Genomic DNA, 18,962 nt, shown 5'->3' with positions numbered 1-18,962 from the left:
CCAAGGAAGGGGGAATTGTCATACAAAACCCTCCAAGTATGGTCTAGGGAGGTCTAGCCTCCTGTAAAAGCAGCTTAACCTGACATGGGAAATCATTTCGCCAAGACAGTAAGATGCCTAACACAGACTTATTACTCTGATGTCCCGTTCTAAACTCAAAACCGACTCAGTGGTTAGGAGAAAGAAAACGGAACGTCTCGGTAAAACTTTGCCAGAACTCGGTTCGCAGCAAAGTAAACTGAGAATAGCCTAGGCTAATCAGAGGGAAGGGGGATTGCTCTTAAATCTCCTAGGAGATTAGTATCGACTTAAAAGGTATAGGAGGTGTCAGTCTCCCCTTAAAAGACAATACAAGAGCAATGGGGACATGTATGAAAGTATACTAAAGCCCCTAGGCTAGTAGCCTAGGAGCATTGAGAATCGTTCACCGAAACTCTCTGTATACTATCTTGGAAGAGGAAAGCATAATGCAGTACAGTAATATCATAAATGTGTAAAATATTACCTGTGCTTCAATAAAACTTTACCAGGAAGGTTATATCATGCATGAAGTGTGTAGGTGCCTAGGCTAGGAAGCCTAGCACTCGTGAGGATCGAAATAAATAGCCAAATCCACGACAACAATGTTATTATTAAAAGAAGGAGTTTTACCAGCCCAATGAGTCAAGCTTGACTCTCACAGGGCTGGCCCGAAAAAAAATCGGGATATAAAGAAATATAAGATTATCAAAAATTCAATTGATAAGGAAAAAAAAAATATAAATGAAAAAAGAATTATATATATGTATATACAGTATATACTTATAATCTTTAAATATTCTAAATATGGGTGAATAGATGGATGAATAAATATATATATATATATAAATGAAATCTGAGTGATGAAAATAATTAACAATATATTAAATCTATGTAATTTAAAATGAATTAGTAAAAAAAACTTAGGTAAAAATTTAGATTCTATCAATAATACGTGAATTCCTTAAAAAGGTTAAAATTCTAGAAACAGAAAAATTACTTGATTCTGTTAAAATTTCAGAAAAAGTTTTCTGACCAAAACATATCTCTCTCTCTCGCTGGAAAACTTTACAAACCGAAAATATATGTTTAATAGATAAAAAAGTGTCACACTCACTGCACATTGGAACAGTGCCGTGAGGTGTACTCATTAAAAATTCATGGGTTAATCTCGAGTGCCCAATTCGTAATCTGGTTAAAATTACTTCTGTTCTCTTGTTCTTTTGTGTCGAGGAATCCCAAGGAGCAACCTTCTGTTTAATTTGCCTTAATTTATTATTTTCTGGCACATTATTCCAAACATTCTGCCATTTTTCCAATATGAAATGCCTTAATAATGTAATCAAATCTCCAACTGGGAGGTCAATGTTTTGTTGTGGTAATTTAATGGCTTCTTTAGCAGCAGCATCCGCCTTTTCATTACCAACAACTCCAACATGAGCCGGTATCCAGCATAACTCGACACTTACACACTGAGAAGATAATTTACTTATAAGGTCTTTAATTCTTAGGATCAAGTGGTTCCTATGAGTATAGTTTTTAAGGGCCACTATGGCACTTTGAGAATCTGAATAGATGACAAATTTAAAATTCTTCCTGTCTTCAATGGTTTTAATCATATTGATTGCTTGTAAAATGGCATATAACTCTGATGTAAATACTGATGATTCTTTTGGCAACGATAATTGTTGTGTTCCATCTAAAGATACTGCAGCACATCCAGTACCCATTGGGGATTTAGAACCATCAGTATATATTGCATAGTGAGGACCTTTTCTCTGAATATGTTCTATGGTAATTTGCTTGTGGTGACTCGGAGTATAAGTGAATTTTTTTGATAAATAAAACAGATGAGAACAGATTCTTGTCCTTGTCATAATCCAAGGTGGGGGAAATAAAGATGGTTGGATAAGATTCACTTTAACGTTTGTTGATTCTAACAGTCTGTTTGCCCTAATTGGGAAAGGTGGTTCATGGTTGTTTATAAATATGTCCCTCTCATTAAAAAGCTTTTTTGTTGGAGAATTAGTGGATAAAATTTTCAATGCACTCCGCATTGTTACAAAATCCCGATGCAAAGACAATGGGGGTTCTCCAATTTCACATAAAACCGAGAGATTTGGGGATGATCTAAATGCTCCGCTACAAATTCTCAGGCCTCGAGTGTGTATTGGATCTAAAGATTTCAAAGTTGCTTCTGATCCTGAACCATAAATTGGGCTACCATAATCAATTCTTGATAATACTAATGCTTTATACATCATTAGTAAAGTTGATCTCCTTGCACCCCAGGTTGTGTGAGATAATTTCCTCATTAAATTAAGAGCACTGTTACATTTGGATTTGATGTATGATACATGTGCTTTCCAATTCAAATGGGTGTCAAAAATTAGTCCCAAAAACTTTACCTTATCTTGAAATTGGATTTGTACATTGCCCAATGTTAGATTGATATCTTGGTTTTGCTTCCATCTACTGTTTTTATAAAACATTATGGCTTGAGTTTTTTCTGCCGAAAGTCTAAAACCAACAGATGCGGTCCACGCTAGTATTTTTCTAGTGGCACTATTTAGAATCCTTTGTAAATGACGCAGGCTATTGGAGGAATAGTAAATTGCAAAGTCATCTACATATAGACTACTTTGCACTCCTTGTGGCATTTGATTAACAATGTCGTTAATTGCCAATGCAAAAAGAGTCCCGCTTAAAACACTGCCTTGCGGTACACCACTGTCAAGATTAAAAGATTCGGAGTAAATGTTATCAATACGAGTTTGAAACGTTCTTCCACCAATAAAATTTCTAATGAAAATAGGAAGGTGTCCTCGAAAACCATTCTGATGTAAGGATTTTAGTATCGAGTGTCTCCACGTTGTATCATATGCCTTTTGAATATAAAAAAATATGGCTATTGTGATCTGTTTTCGTTCAAAGCCTCTACGTATATAATTTTCTAAGTGTGAAAGTGAATCCAAAGAAGATCGTTCTGATTGTGAGCCAAATTGAGAAGTTGATAGAATATTATTGCGACGTAAACACCAATTTAGTCTATAATTTACCATTTTTCCAGTAATTTACATATGCAACTGGTTAATGAAATTGGTCTGTAATTGTTTGGATTACTTGGATCTTTCCCTGCCTTTACTATTGGTATTACTATTGCATGTTTCCATGCCTTTGGAAATAGGTGTTTGGTCCAAAGATGATTGTAAAAATCCAATAGATATGCTTTAGCTAAAGGGGCTAGATTTCTAATCATATCGAGATTTATCTTATCTTTACCCGGGGTTGTTGACCTACAATTAGATAAGGCAAATTCCAACTCCTCTTCAGTGAATCTTTTATTGTAATATATATCCTCCATAGTATCAAAGTTCAATGGTGTTGCTTCTTCTCTTCTTTTAATGGCTCGAAAGTGGGCATCTAAATTATCAATGCTGCTTATATTTTCAATATTATGGCCGATAATATTGGAGATTGTCTGAGTATCATGTATTAACGAGCCGTTATGCATTAATGCATGTCTCGCTGGTTTGCTGTAAGAGCCATTATCTTCCTAAACTTCTGCCACACCTTCTGCACAGAAGTATTATCCGATATGCTTGACACGTATTTTTGCCATGAAATTATCTTGCCTCTAATTACCTCCTTTCTGAATTTAGCAGAAACCCTATTAAAATATGGTTTCAACACACTAATTTCTATTGCTATGTCAACCAGTTTGTTTATTTTATTCCCTAACATTAGGGGACCAGTGCTCAAATGTTTGAATCTTTTATTTAGGGTTTCTAATTTTCTTCCAACTGCATGCTTTTCGTTTATCAGCTGGGTTAATGTCTCTGACCACCATGGGACTGAATGTTTTAACTGTCGGGTGCCAGTCAGAGGTATCGATTTATTAGCCGCTTGTGTGATAAAATTCACAACGTCATCATTTGTTCTATCATGATCTTGGGAGTAATCAAAGGGAGGCACTTGCTTAGTGTAAAACTTGAACTTATCCCAGTCAGCTTTATCTGTATTATATCGTTGAATCGAAGAAGTTGGTGTATGTCCTAATATGGTAATCAAAATAGGAAAATGATCACTGGTAAACAGGTCGTCTAAGACATTCCATTCGAACCTATCAACAATATTATTGGAACACAGAGTTAAATCTATTGACGAATAGGTTCCATGAGCTTTTGAATAGTAAGTGCTACTCTCTGCCTCATTCAATATACAGAGGTTATGATCATTCATCATCTGTTCAACCTTTGAACCATTTATGTCAACATCAACACAATTCGCGTCCCATATGGAGTTATGGGAGTTGAAGTCTCCTAGTAATAGTATATCCTCTTGCATATTTGGGAGTACTTTAGGTAGATTTTGTATATCATAGTTGAAAGAGGGTTGATTGTACATATTATAGATATTAAAAGTGTCGTTATTTAGATGTAATCTAACTCCAGATAATTGAAATTCTGATGTGTTGAATATTGAAGCATCATAAGTTACTTTATTATGAACATATACTGCAGTCCCTAAAGTATTGGGAGAAGGGATTGAGCGAGATGCTAAAATGTAGTTTCCTATTGAAGGAACAGTATCATTAGTATGTTGTAAGCATATTGCAATAGGGTTATAATTTTTCAATAGTCTTTGGATTTCCCCTAAATGTAAACGGGTTTTAAGACCATTAATATTCCACTGAATTATGTAAGGATTGAACGTTACGGCAAAGAAGATAAATTTCCACTGGGTAAGGCATTATTTCTGCTTATTCTGTTGGAGACGGGTTTCTGCTTGACTACGCTAGTTGTAGTTTTTTAATCAAGATTTGGTTCCTTGGGTATGGCTCCCTGGGTTTTACCCTTGTTTGTATTAGCCTCCTGGGTGTCATTTGGATTAAGGTTAAGTTTTTCTATAAATTTTTCCAGTTGGAGGGTGCCTGTTGCACGTTTCTTTATTAGATGGTCAACACACATACAACCAGCATTGTGGCTTTCTAATTTGCCATACTGGTTTTTGTTTTTGTTCTTAGTAAAATTATCTATTATATTATTCATCTTATGTACATTTAGATTTTTAGGGTCATTGAATTCTGCCATGAAGCAATCGTTACAACCACATGAAACTTTGTGTGTTGTATTTTCTGCCATTGTTTTACGTGAAAGCATTAGTTTTCCAGTCATACCTAGAACTGGAGAAGGGCTTATTTCTTTAATGGGTGCATTATTATTCGACTTGCTTTCACTTCCTTGAGGGTCATGGGGATTCCTATGGACTTCAACGTTTATCACTTGTTTAGTGATGTGGTTATTGACTGTGTTAGGTTCGGGTCCAGAGGTTGGGAGTTCTAGTAATTTTTCGATATCCATTTCAATTGCATCTGGTATAAATTCTATATTATTTGTTTTTTTGGGTTTGGGTGGTGTTGTATCTTCAATTACTCTTTTCTTGCTCACGCATTTTGATTTATGGGGCTCGATATCAACCATCTCTATTCCTCCTATGTTTTCTATAGCCTTGCTGGCACTGTCTGTGGCAAGTGTGTTGAAACGGTTTTGCAGTGGAATACGGTCTTCTTGCTTTAAGGGACCATTTTGGCCTACTTTGTTATTTGGTTTTTTGTTTATTCTACTGCTATTATTGTTTTCCAGAATAGCTGGAACTGGATGAGAGTTCTGTGGATTGCTGGAATTATTGGAAATCTTGTCGGGCCTTGAGGGATTTGTTGATGAAGAAGGTGAGATCTCAGGATATTTAGATCCAGCAGTAACTGTGGGGTAAGTATTCCTTGAGTTATTATTTAACTTTACGGGATGGGACAAAACTCTGGCATATGTTGGATTAGAACCATTAAGTTTTTTCCTTGCTGCACCAAAAGTTATATGCTCATTATTGGCAGTCTCAATTATTGATTGCTCCAGTTTGTACTGAGGACACAGTTTGGAATTGGGAGAGTGAGCTTCCTCACAATGGAAACAAAACTTTTCATGAGTAAAATCGGCGGAGGTATCATGGAATTCGTTGGGATCATGAAATTCGGAACAAATATAACATCTCTTCTTATTAGTACACTTTACATTAATGTGGCCATACTCGTAACACTTATAACATTGCATTGGTCGTGGGTGGAATTTCTTGACCGGAATGTTTAAGTGTCTGATCTTGATGTAATCTGGTTGGTAATGTGATGAAAAGATTAAACAAATTGCATTTTTATTCCCTTTTAGTTTTTTAGCTTTAAGAACGGTAGCTGGGCATCTTTTCAGTATATCTTCATCAGAAAATTAGCTTAGATCCCTACTATAAATAATTCCTCTCGCGTGGTTGTAAGAGTGGTGAGGAGAGACTCTCTGAATTATATCTGACGAGGAAGCTTTAAAATTATTCAATAATACAGCTTGAGATTCGTTACCTGCTTTAATAAGTAGACAACGGCCATAGCGTGTTAAATTTCCCTGTGGAATACAGCCTACCTTTTTTTCAATACTGTACATTCATACCCCTTTATCAGATTATTACAGCCCTCCTTGTATGAAGCAACATACCAGACTGGTTCTGGTACTATTCTGGTATTTTCCAGAACTTCTTCATGCAAGGCAGAGCATTTGGGTATAAAGTCATATTCCGAGTCTAAAACATTTTTCATACTATGCAATTTCACTCGACAAGAAAGGTCAGAAACTTTACCATTTCTTATTTCATGAAAAGCATTTGTAGCTTGTAATGTGTTACTAAAAGTGACATAAGCCTCAAATTCTTGTTTATCTTTGGAGAGCTGCAGTTTCATTCTTGTTATATCTCCAAACTTTTTCAGAACATTAAATAATTCTTCATAATTCCCATTGCGAGTAATTCCCTCACAATATAGGACCCTTAAATATTCATTTAAACTGCCAGAGTTTTTATTTCTCTGGCATCTGGGGGAAGTTGGAATGAAAGGTTCCAGAGTAATAGCACTGGATGAATGCGAGTCCATCGAGTGAACTATTTTCCTGGAAGAGTCAGCCAGAGAGGAAGCGGATTGGTCGTCAACGGGTTTCGGTGGGTTCGCCATAATGACGAGAAGATTAATTTCATCTGGATATTCCCCCCACCCACCAAGGAGCCACACTTAGAGGACGGGTTCATCCCTACAATTAGGGCCGCCCTAGGGGCAATATCCAGAGATACACCCCGCCCTCAGCACTTGAGGCGTCATGACGGCCATCAACGTCAGACCCAGCACTGAGGGAAAGGTTTGACATAAAACTTTCCCCTCGCTCGGTCACGTCAGGTACTCGAGTTCTTTTGAGATGGCATGCCGTCCATCCCACCTGCGTCAAATCCAAAGAGGCAGCCAAACCATAATCAAACATAAGCCAAAGTCAATAACAAGTTCATGTCCAAGAGTTGGAGATGGGAGAAAAAAGGAAAAAACAAAAGGAAAAGAGAAAGTGCTGACTAATTTAGTTGGATCAACAGCTTGGCACCAAGGACCAGTGGGGAAGCGATTCCCACCAAACATTGGAACCCAGCTGCTAATCCCTAAGCCCCCCATCCACATCAAGGCTTCAGCATCTGGGGGGACGACAACAATGACATAATATAAGAATCCCTAGCTAAAATTCTAAATAGCTAAAGTTATTAAAGCAATTAATGCCAGGAAAGGGTCATTCTGGCTAACTAAATGTAAAGAAAGAACGACCGCGTCCATGACGCCATCCGGCTGGCAACAGCTCTTGTTACGTTAATTACGATCTCAATCGAAGAGCAAAACTGGCAAGAGCTTACATTTACACAAATCAAAGATATTACTTAACTTTCCAGAAGCTGATGAGGCTGGTGAAGACATCATAGCGACCAAAAAACTCCAAAATAGCGAGAGATAACAGGGGATAACACCAATCAATGAAGCTACGAGAGAAAGAATGGCTTGATGGCGCCTCGCTGTGACAATTTGGCACACTATTTACAGTACAGTAGGTGTGTCGAGAGCGTTGTCTCTTTAACGACTCTCCTTATTCTTGCCATTCTTTCCCCTCGAAGCGAAAGCGCTATTGGGGGTGTAGATAGCCATGAGACGTGTCAAGAATACGTCCTCTGATATTACGCGATATCCCTTTTTAAAATGTTAAGGGATATTCGCTCTAGGAGTTAGAATTCTGGATACCTTTGGTAAATTCTCTGGGATATATCACTGTAGTCAAATATACCTAGGAAGCTACCTTTGAAGGAACTTCCATCACGACGACATGGCCTGAGCCCTAAAAAACATTTTGTATATACTAGTCTCTGTACCAGGAGTAACTATTTTTCCATTGTGTAATTAAATCATTAGTAAATGTAACTATATTTTATTCTTGGTATTTTTACTATACATCCTGTGGTCATTTCCCAATTATTTTGAAAACAGAAAAAGGTAGAAAATTGTCTGGAATAACAAAGTAAATGAAAAATCATGATGTGGCGAGACGAAAGTTATATAAAGGATAAAAATGGAAAGAGGAAAATTATAAAAAGGACGATGATTGAAAAATTACAGCATTATCATTATTATTATCATTACCAACCAAGTTACACCTCTCATTGGAAAACAATGGTACAAGTCCAAGGGTCCCAACAGGGATAACAGCCAGTGCAAAAATGACACTGAAGTAAAGAATAAATCACATAAAATATTTAACAAAGACATAAAATATACTAAAGGAAATAATGTACTGTAATTTGCAGGGATTGCTACCATACCTTCAATTACCTAATGGATTAATATAGTAAATTATCCAGCATGTGCAAAATGACAGATAATGAAGGAGCTAAGAAATCGTGTCTATAAAAAAGCAATGAAAATTACCATTTAGGTCTACATAAACTGGATGATGTTGATATGACAGAGAATGCCATTACAAAATATATCTCAAGAGGCTTGGAGAGCAATCAAGATGATATTGTACCTACCCTTCGATAATGGTGCAAGATCACGTGGTTTGTTACTGACAATTCATTATTGCTATCTTAATTAAAACAAGTTTAATGAAACCACCAAGGCCTATTTCTAAGCTCATAAATCTTGTTAAAATGACATTTGCAGCTAGAAGGGATTACAAATTGACTGAACAGAGTCCAGTGCCTTCCATGAGGCAGTTGCTGGTGCTTCTGGTGCTGGAGTTTTGAAGAGGTTATAACTTTCTTCAAACTCAAATCTGAAGGCATTGTGATCCCCTGAAGGCTTGAATGTAACCACCTCCAAAAGAAAACTGCATGATAAATAATTGATTCTTGGTTGTAAGACCTCTCCTTAACCCCCACTACCTCAGCCTCTCTCTAGAGACAATAAAGGGGAATCTACAACCAATCCATTTCGTAGAGCTAGAATACTTTACGGACCAACATGTATAGAGAAGTTTGATGCTACTGCATCCCTTCTTTTAAGAACTAAGTTGGCCTAGAACTGATTAAGTTCACTAGTATGAAGGAACATCTGTCCAACCACAATACTGACAAGAGAGAGAGGTCACAGCAGTAGACTCCACAGCCACTGAGTCGTCGGCAGAGAAGGAACCATCTTCCGCTTAGATTTATTCCAAAGGGATTGGCCATCAATGCGTAGAGTGTCGGATTAACCGGTAGAAGAGTATTTTCATTCTCCTCTGGGTCAAAGTACCGTACAAGTAAAGTGGCTGATGTGGGATAGGCGCAGGCAGGAGCATCCTGGATTGGCTTGACTGGAGCTTATTCTTTATATCTGATCATCAAATTCACCTGGTTCAAGTGCCCTCTAAATAGCTCTAACCAAGGCAGTGTGAGAGATTGTCTCTACCACAAGGAGGGCCGTGCCACTTATCATATGGCTAGCACTGCTTTGGCCGCATAGACAGAAATCACACAGAGATCACTATGCTCACAAATGAGCTTAATGACGTCCCAACAGTACCTCTCCAACTCAGGATGCTCTATCTCGAGGGGAAGACTGTTAAACCCTTCCAGATCACAAGCAGGTGCCTGAGTCACCTCATCCCTTTAAAAAAGGACAAGGCACATCAGCCCACCCCTAGGAATGTCACACTTACAAGAGCTAACTAAAGAACAGTGTACTATATGCAAAGTGTATATACAATAGTTGTCATAATTTTCTAGCACTTTGGGTGTACCTACTTGAGGCATAGTTGTAATTCCTTAGTGGGGAGAGTTTTATCAACATACTGTACATGGTGAGACGATAATGATTATCTTTCTTTTTGAACTTACTTCCTGCAAACCATGAACCATAAGAACCAGGTCCAGCCTGAGAGGGTGAAAGAAAAGTACTGAAAAGATCTTTTTGAGTCACCAGTGTACCCCCAATGACACTGGAGAGAAGGCTTCCCAACCATTTTCTTCTGCTTAAGTTTGCCCCACTGCAAAAGAGACCACATAAAAAAGCCAACACATGTTAAATTCTATAAACAGGAATACTCCCCTAAAAGAAACACAAACTGTGGATCTATTGGTAATTTAGACAATCTTTCTACGAATTTATCTTTACTAAAGCACTTCTACATATTGACCACCTTTATAGACTCCATTAATTGAAGTGCACTAACAAACAAACAAACCAAATATAAAATTATGCAGAGAAGGAATCAACAATGCAAGTACAGTCTGAGAAAAGCAACAGTATGTAGATCTATCTGCAATGGCAGCTGATGAAAGATACTCCTATATTTAAAGACGAAGTGTGCATTTGTATAGAAACCAATACAGATACTGAACAGTACTTTTTGTTTGTATAGATTCATAAGTATGAACTGTCAGAAGGATTTTTACAGAAAAAAACTATAATGTTTGGGCAGAATTCTTAGTTGTTAATATGAAAATTAAAATAGGTATAAATTTTAAACACTTACTTCACTTCGCCTGCATTCAAGACCAGTAATTAATCGCTTAGGGTGTTCATTTTCAGGCTTTGTAACACTGCCCTTTACGCGTAACCAATCTTTAGCATACTGGACATGGCCAAATGGTACCTACGAAATAACGTATTCTTCAAACATTTTGGCTTCTACATCACAATGTTGATTACAGTATATAAATTTTAACTAATGTAATTAATTAACCTGTGCCATAATGTTATTTCAACAAAACAATTGGTAAATTTCATTTTTGAACATCACAAATTTTACAATCAATTTGTATTTTCCTAATCATTCAAACCTGAGACCTTTAATAGTACTGTAGTATCTGGTTATGAGAAATGGGTTGCATACATTTCCTCCATCTTCCCTCTTGTCTGAGAGGATATTTTAATACCGAAGTTATCAGTACAGTAATGAAAAGGTACTTGATCGTGAGGCACGAATACATCTAGCATCCGATGCACCATATAACAGAGCACTCAGACTTCTTCACCTCCAAAGGGGGGGGGGGGGAGGGAAGGAAGAGGAGATCAGGCAGACATTCTACCTTTCCTTCTAGACTTGTGTCGCAACTGCTATCTTGGGTGATATGCTATTTATCCTGTATGGGAGCTAGGTTCACAACACAACTTGTTGAGTAGTTACCACAAGGCTAAGGATAAGATTATCCAGAGACCTATGGGTAAATTCCTGTTGGCATAGGGCAGCAGAGGTTGTCTGTCGCACCAGATTCCTACCTTCAGGACCAGTGCCACTGACAGGTTCTTCCTGAAGGTTAGGATAGATCTGATATCCATGACTTCATGCACCAGAACCGGGAGGGTATTTTCAGAATTTCTTGGACATCTTCATCTACACCATTTTAGCATGGGAACGAGTCTTCGGTGTTCCTCAAGGTGACCTTAAATTAATAAGATGCAAAGAGACTAAGGTATTTACAGGAACTGGTGTGTTGGGAAGTTGACCCAAATATTGCTGATGTCCTTGAATGGTAGAGCAGTGTACTGGAAGATGTTCTAGAACTGGAATTTTGGATCAACCTAGAAATGAACAAGTACTTTGATGGTGATGGCCCTGGTCATTATGGGTGTCGACTAAAATATTCTTCTGATTGGAATGGATCTTGCATACAACTCTATCATTTTGATGGCTGCCCAGGTGAGTAACTGCTTGCCAAATTGCCAAGTGTCTGTGAAACCGAACCCCTTGCCTTAGGTATAAGCCATGAAGGTGGCAATGTTTTTTCTTCCATGCTACTGGATGACTATTAAAACCTGTTGGGGAGATAGCAAAAGCATTGCTTGGACTTTTGGTAGGTTAAAAAGCAGGTGTTTTACTTCCACGAACCACTTCCTTGAGGAGTTCATGTACTCCAGATTTAAAGGCTGTTCATGAATGGCAGAGGTATGGGACACTAACAATGCCCTAGCTAACAGGACAATGTCCCAGAGACTGACCATATACAGTATACATATGATCCATGCCCAAGACCCCACTCTACTCCAAGGAGAGCCAGGTAAAGGCTCCTTAGTCTACATGGATGGTTAGGTTGTAGACACTACAAGAAACTATCGAGTTTGAGTGGGACTCAAACCTCAGTCTGGCGATTGTCAAGCAAGGACGTTTCCAATAGGTCACCATCCTTCTTAGTGTCATCTGAGATCAGCAGGATCCCTGGAGGTGGGCTTCAAGTTGAACTCCCCTTTAGAATAGAAGTCAATCTGCCACTAAGCCTGATCTTCCCATGTTTCCTGTTCCACTCAAACTAAAAATAAGGGAAATCACTGGCTGCTTACCAGTGATACTTCCACCAATCTTGGAGCAATTACTTGTTTGTGAGACCAAGTAGAACGAGTTCCCCATGACGAAGGAAGTTTCAGAGGACATTTTTACCATCCTGCCAGAAGATCTTGATCATGCGGGAGCGACTGCGCTACTTTCCTCCACCTTTTGAAACAAATATTCAATCTGTTATCAGCATAATCCAGCCCTCTATTCCTGCCTGGCCATGGGGTTGGGGAGAGAGGTCAAGTTGATTGTTGAGAAAATACCAGAAGGGAAGTCTCGATCGAGTAGGTACCACAAAAGCAAGTGTGAATGCTTGGGGCAAAAGAGCTGAAGCCCTGGGTTTCAATTGAAAACTAAATTCTGGAAAACGAGGAAAATTTTGAGACTGAAGGTTGGGTCCATCAGTTTCACTGAGTGCAAGAAGTCTTCTTTTTGATGACTGACTGTATGGTAGCTGTTGCCTAATGGCAGACTGCACAGTACTTGCCATCTTTATTATGAATGGAAAAATTGGTCCCTAGTCCGCAGTTGACTGTAAAAATCTGGAGAGCTGTTTGGAAGACTCTGAGTGTTTCTCTCCCTCGTGTTCCTTCGTGATACAAAGGTCTATTGGTAAGGTAGCTCCAGTATCAGTGTAAAAAAGGCCTTTACCTTCTATCCATTTGGCAATGTCGAGCTCGGATCAAGGCGAAGTACAGTATATGACTCTACCACATTGGATCCCTGTTGTCAATGCTACAATCACTGAATCAATGGTCAGTGGTGATGGAGTCACCAAAGTGTTTTGGAATGTCCCGAGGCAGAAAAGGGACAATGGTGGCTGCTAATGTCCTGACCCGTAGTGCTTGTGCTCGTATGAGATCTAGCACTGGGAACAGGAGTGTGAACTCCTGTACCTAGTGCCAAAAACCTTCCCCTTGGCTGATACAGTTCTACAGGAGCCCTCCCACGAAACCATGCAAAGTGATTGGTTGATGTCTTGTGAAATTGCCTGATCAGTTGGCCTGTGCTTCGGTAACTTGTTCCTTCTGTTTTGGGTAAGCCTTCCCCTTGTTGAGGAAGTATCAATATGCACTGCTTCCCACTCTCCTGAAAAAGAGAGAGAGAGAGAGAGAGAGAGAGAGAGAGAGAGAGAGAGAGAGAGAGAGAGAGAGAGAGAGAGAGACAAGTCAAACTTCCAGGAAAGGGAAAGGAGGGTTGCATCCTTTATTCCTACCAGTAACTACTGAGCTAATTCTTGTTAAGAACTGAACACAGGTAGCGGGTGCATGAACTCGTGTACCGTTTACTGTTCTGTCTACTGTACTTAGAAATGAGTACTGTACCTTCCCAGTACAATAATGGGTGCATGAGTTCCTGTACCATTTACTGATCTCTAATCAGATATGGGTACTGTACTTTCCTAGTACATATCCTCTTACCTCATGAATGCAGCTTGAGCATACTAGCATTTCATCCTCAATGGAAGATTCTTGGTACCAGGCTGTCTCTCCCACAAAAGAAGAAATGGTAGAAGTTTTGTTGTTTGGTCTTTTTGGGCTCAAGCCATGACGTCCTAATAGAAGGTTCCTTTAGTAGCTTCCGAAGGGTATATATGACTACAGTGATATTCCCAGAGAATCAAACCAAAGGTTTCACAGAATTCTAACTTCTGGCGTGAGTACCTTTAAGATTACTCTCAAGGGTATCGTATATCATCAGGGGACGTATTCTTGACACGCCACATGGCAATCTGCACCCCGAATAGCCTTTACGCCTCGAGGGGGAATACGTGGCAGAATAGAAGGGTAACCGCAACAAAAATTACCCTGGTTCCCCTACTATAATCGTATCACAACCGCGCCTTCAGCCTCGCCTTCTTCTGGAAAGTTGAGTACCAGGTCCCAGTATTGTTTAAATAAGCTCTGGCCGTAAAGTAACTTCTACTTTTCGTAATATTTTGTGTTTTGTGGCGGAGCTGTGCTGCTACCGGACTCGCCATTTTATGGCGTCGCTGTTCTCTTGCATGCCTTATTTAGCTAGCCAGAACAGCCTTTTCCAGCCTCTTAACTAATTGATATTGTTGGTTATTTAGTCTTCATAGCTAGGAACTTCATATACAGTGAACCCTCGTTTATCGCGGTAGATAGGTTCCAGTCGCGGCCGCGATAGGTGAAAATCCGCGAAGTAGTGACACCATATTTACCTATTTATTCAACATGTATATTCAGACTTTTAAAACCTTCCCTTGTACGTAGTACTGTTAACAAACTACCCTTTAATGTACAGAACACTTAATGCATGTACTACAGTACCCTAAACTAAAACAGGCACAAATATTAAAGGTGATTTTATATCATGCATTTCCTAAACATGCTAAAAAGCACGATAAAAAATGGCAACCAATGTTTTGTTTACATTTATCTCTGATCATAATGTAGAAACAAACTGGAGGTAGAGCTTTGCTTATTACCCAGACATATTTCCCATACTTTTCCCTTAGAACTACATCACATCTTCCTACTTTAGATATATATATATATATATATATATATATATATATATATATATGTGTGTGTGTGTGTATATACAGTATATATATATATATATATATATATATATATATATATATATATATATATATATATATATATATATTTATTTATGTATACACATATACATACCTACATATATACATAAATACATGCATACATATATATATATATATATATATATATATATATATATATATATATATATATATATATTACTGTATATATATGGGTTATGGAAAAAATCCGCGAAGTGGTGAATCCGCGATGGTCGAACCGCGAAGTAGCGAGGGTTCACTGTATCGCGTTTTAACGCTCTATTATCCGGTCGTCGTTCGACCCCATACTAGATCGCTAGCTTAGCCCCTAGGCTAGATTACCTAGCACTTGTGTTCATGCATGATATATTCCAGTGATCCTAGGTTAAATTACGAAGATAGTGGCATTATTTATCATACTGTTAACTGTGATGTAAGTGTTTTTTGCCTTCAGGGACCATATAGGGGACCGGTTTGATTGCGTTCCTTTCTAACCTAACCTAAATGTAGGAACCCCTATATGCTCCCTACATCCCCTGCCTACGGGCATTCCCTCTGCGTGGCCAGGCTTCCGCTTCTATATAGGGGAATCTTGTCCACAATCAAGAGTATTTATCGCTTCTCTGTCTACCCTAAGGGAATGATCCCCCCTTAGGGTTGCGACCGAGAAAGAGGAACGGCTCTGCCCTTCCTCAGTTGCTTATGGTTGGGTTACTCATCCCTCCCTGCAACTTGCAATGTGTCTTTCAGCCTACCTAGCCTGAGAATTAACACTCCTTATCTAGGTTAGGCTTTGGGGGGGGGGGGCGCTAGTTCTGTACTTTTATAGTTTGAGACGGTACTCTTGCACCGTTCTCATTCTGGTTACCTACCCTAGGCTAGGGAGCGTCCTCCCTTTCCTTGGTGGCCGTTCTTGTACAGAGCCTCCTCTATGAAAGACCCCTCTTCTTCTCCCTCCCCACCTATCCCTTTGGTGTAGGCTAGCCTATACATAGGCTTGCCTATACACAACTGTCCCTAGTCCTACAACTCCTCCCTTGGGTGGAGTGATAGGGCTATCTTGCTCTCCTGCTGAGCAGGCCGCTCTGGTACACATACCTTCATAGCGTCCTATGGGGGTAGCCACTGGCAGCGATTTGTCCAGCAGGGGGTTCCCCCTCTTGAGTGTACTCTAACCGTCCCTTGGGTTACCCTGGCACCCGGCCGGCTGCCGGCCCCCTGCCATTGGATGCTAGGTGTATCTACTCCTATCATGTGTACACTCTCTCCGGAGGGATGCCGGAGGGGTATGTGGTCTTACCCTTCAAATCCTTCCTTATCTGTCTCTCCATCTACCCTGGTGCCGGTCCCTTGCCGCCTCTACTGCCGGCGATACCGCCCTACACTTTGGTGACTCTCTTTCATAAGATACCATCCCTCCTCTAAGTCGTCAGCCTTCCGTGTGCCGGGGGCTGCCGCCTTCCGTCGGCATACAACCGATGATCCACCCCTCCCTTACCTAGTTTCGGTTGCCCGACCTTCGGGCCGGCCTCCGGCGTGCCGGCATTGATTGCCGGCAGTCTGGGTATACTACCATATACTTAATTATCTTATGAACTGATCACCAAGCCGTCAGCCTTCGGCTGCCGGAGCCGCTGCCTCCCGCCGGCGTTCCGCCGCTGTGCCGGCGGTCGCCAAGTTGGTATTATGCTTAGATACTCAATGTGTCTGTCTTGATGCCTTACACCCTGCTGGAGCGGCCTCCGGCGTGTCGTCGGCCTGCCGGCGCCCTCCGGAGGCGCCAAGGGACATGCACCCCTTCTCTTACCTGTCGACAACATGCCGACAGTCCTACACTGCAGCCAGATGGCTTAGCCACTTCTATATATAGGTATTGTCTTACCATCCTATTTAGTGGCTGGGCTGTCTTCTTGCACATTACAATTTTCCAGCATACTCTGTGTGTCTTAGCACGGCCGGTTGCCGGAACCTAGATCTATACGGGGTCTCCTATTACCCTTTTACCCCAAGGAACTGAGTGGTCTCAGTCCCTGATACACCTCGCAGGCAATCTCTGCTAGAAACTTAGCTTCTACCCACCACGGTGATCCACGTGGATTTCCGTTTTGTGTCCCTCGGTCACAAATGAAATTGCCTAATAATAAGGTTACGGTAACCGACTGGGTGGGATTCACAAGTATGTGTCTATCTACTTCCTTTCCCGCTCCTATTCTCAAACATTACAATATTTATGAATCATTTAATGTTAGATAAAATTTTGACTACTAAAAATTTAATCTTAGAGTAATGTAAGTCATTCTTATGCCTTCCATATACTCATGATCTCTTTCTTTTACAGGAGGAGTATATGAAGTGTGAAAGCAACTTCTGCGGAGTGAAACGCCTGGACTTCTACGGGCACAAGGCGTGTCGGACCCACGCCCCCTGCGCCGCCAAGAAAGGCGACCTGAAATTCTGGGACCCGCAGCACTGTACAGTCTGCAAGAGTCGTCTGGTCGAAGCGTTCGACGATCCTCCTTCAGCGGAGGCAAGGGACAACGCTCGGGAGAAGCTGCGCAAGTGGGTGCGTGGCTCCCAGAAGAACGCCACCGGACCGTATCTCGCCACCGAAAATTTGAGGGCCTTGCTATTTCCGAAGGCATCAAAAGACTCAGTGGTCCCCAGTGATCAGATTCCCACCGTCCAAATAGTGGTGGAACCTGATATTGTCATGGCCCAGTCCATGCATGAGTGCCGTCTAGATTCCGACAACGCAGAACGTATGTCGGAAGTGTCGGAAACAACGGAGAGGAACCTCATGGGCGAGGAGCTCGACTATGAGGAAGATCAGGTGGAATACCCTGATTCGGAGCATGAGGTCGCTCCCACTCCTACCCCTGCACCAACTCCTACGCCGACCGAGGAATCCCTTCCTTCGACGTCTGCCACCCCGGATCCTCTCCCATCAGGCACTCAGGAGGTCTTCAAGATGCTTGAAGCCCTCATGGATAAGAAACTTCGCGAGACTCACAAGCTATTCAGGTCTAACCTAGGAAGTTTTAAGCAACCGAAACAGATTTCGGTTAAGGACCTCCCTGCTTGCTCGGATACTAACCCATGGAGGTATGCCGAGCACATGCCGATCACCATGGGCAAGATCTTCATCAGTGAGAAGGTCGGCTCGATCGCGTTGGAAGAAGTGAAGTTCTGCCCGAATTTTGAGGCTTATCCGGACTGTTACGTCCGGCTCAGGTCCGAACCCGCCTCTAAAGAAGAGACCGAACCGAAGGAGGTAATTGTGTTCGATCTCTCGAAGGCCCAGGCTATGCTAGCCAACACGGTGAAGAGTAGGGGCTTCACCAATTCCAAGATGCCGGCGCTTAGCAAAAAGCACCCAACCTTTGTCGCACCGAACAATGCGACCTTCCCCTTTATTGAAAAGGCCTTCACTGTGGTATTGAAAGCAGTGGAAGAAGGGAAACCTTGCCCTGTACTGGAGGAGTGCAGGCCCTTCTCCCTGACTACTCCCCCTGATGATAGACACTGGAAAGATGTCCAGTCAACATTCACAGTGGGGAAGTTAGAGCCTGACGTTGCCGGTCGTCAGTTTAATGAGGACCTCCCGAAACTCAACGATCACCTCCTTCGTAGGGAACAAGATACGAAGGAGAGGCTTGCCGCATCAATGTCCCTCCAGGTACAGCTTGAAGTCATGGCCGGAGACACTAGGATTCCGGACTTCT

At 40.8% G+C, this 18,962-nt stretch overlaps 1 protein-coding gene across 4 annotated transcripts in view; it reads right to left on the bottom strand.

Moving 5' to 3' along the window:
• Positions 1-18,962, bottom strand: part of Smug (Single-strand-selective monofunctional uracil-DNA glycosylase) — a 463,559-nt gene that overhangs the window by 292,117 nt on the left and 152,480 nt on the right. For all 4 annotated transcript variants that reach the window (XM_068384522.1, XM_068384525.1, XM_068384524.1 and 1 more), the window contains exon 3: positions 10,875-10,994. In XM_068384522.1, the coding sequence (XP_068240623.1) occupies positions 10,875-10,994 (120 nt within the window). The remainder of the gene's footprint in view (positions 1-10,874; positions 10,995-18,962) is intronic.

This window comes from Palaemon carinicauda, chromosome 12 (assembly GCF_036898095.1).
Source record: "Palaemon carinicauda isolate YSFRI2023 chromosome 12, ASM3689809v2, whole genome shotgun sequence".
Taxonomy (NCBI): domain Eukaryota; kingdom Metazoa; phylum Arthropoda; class Malacostraca; order Decapoda; family Palaemonidae; genus Palaemon; species Palaemon carinicauda.
Note: the sequence above shows the minus strand (reverse complement) of the source record. Positions and strands in the feature narration are given on the sequence as shown.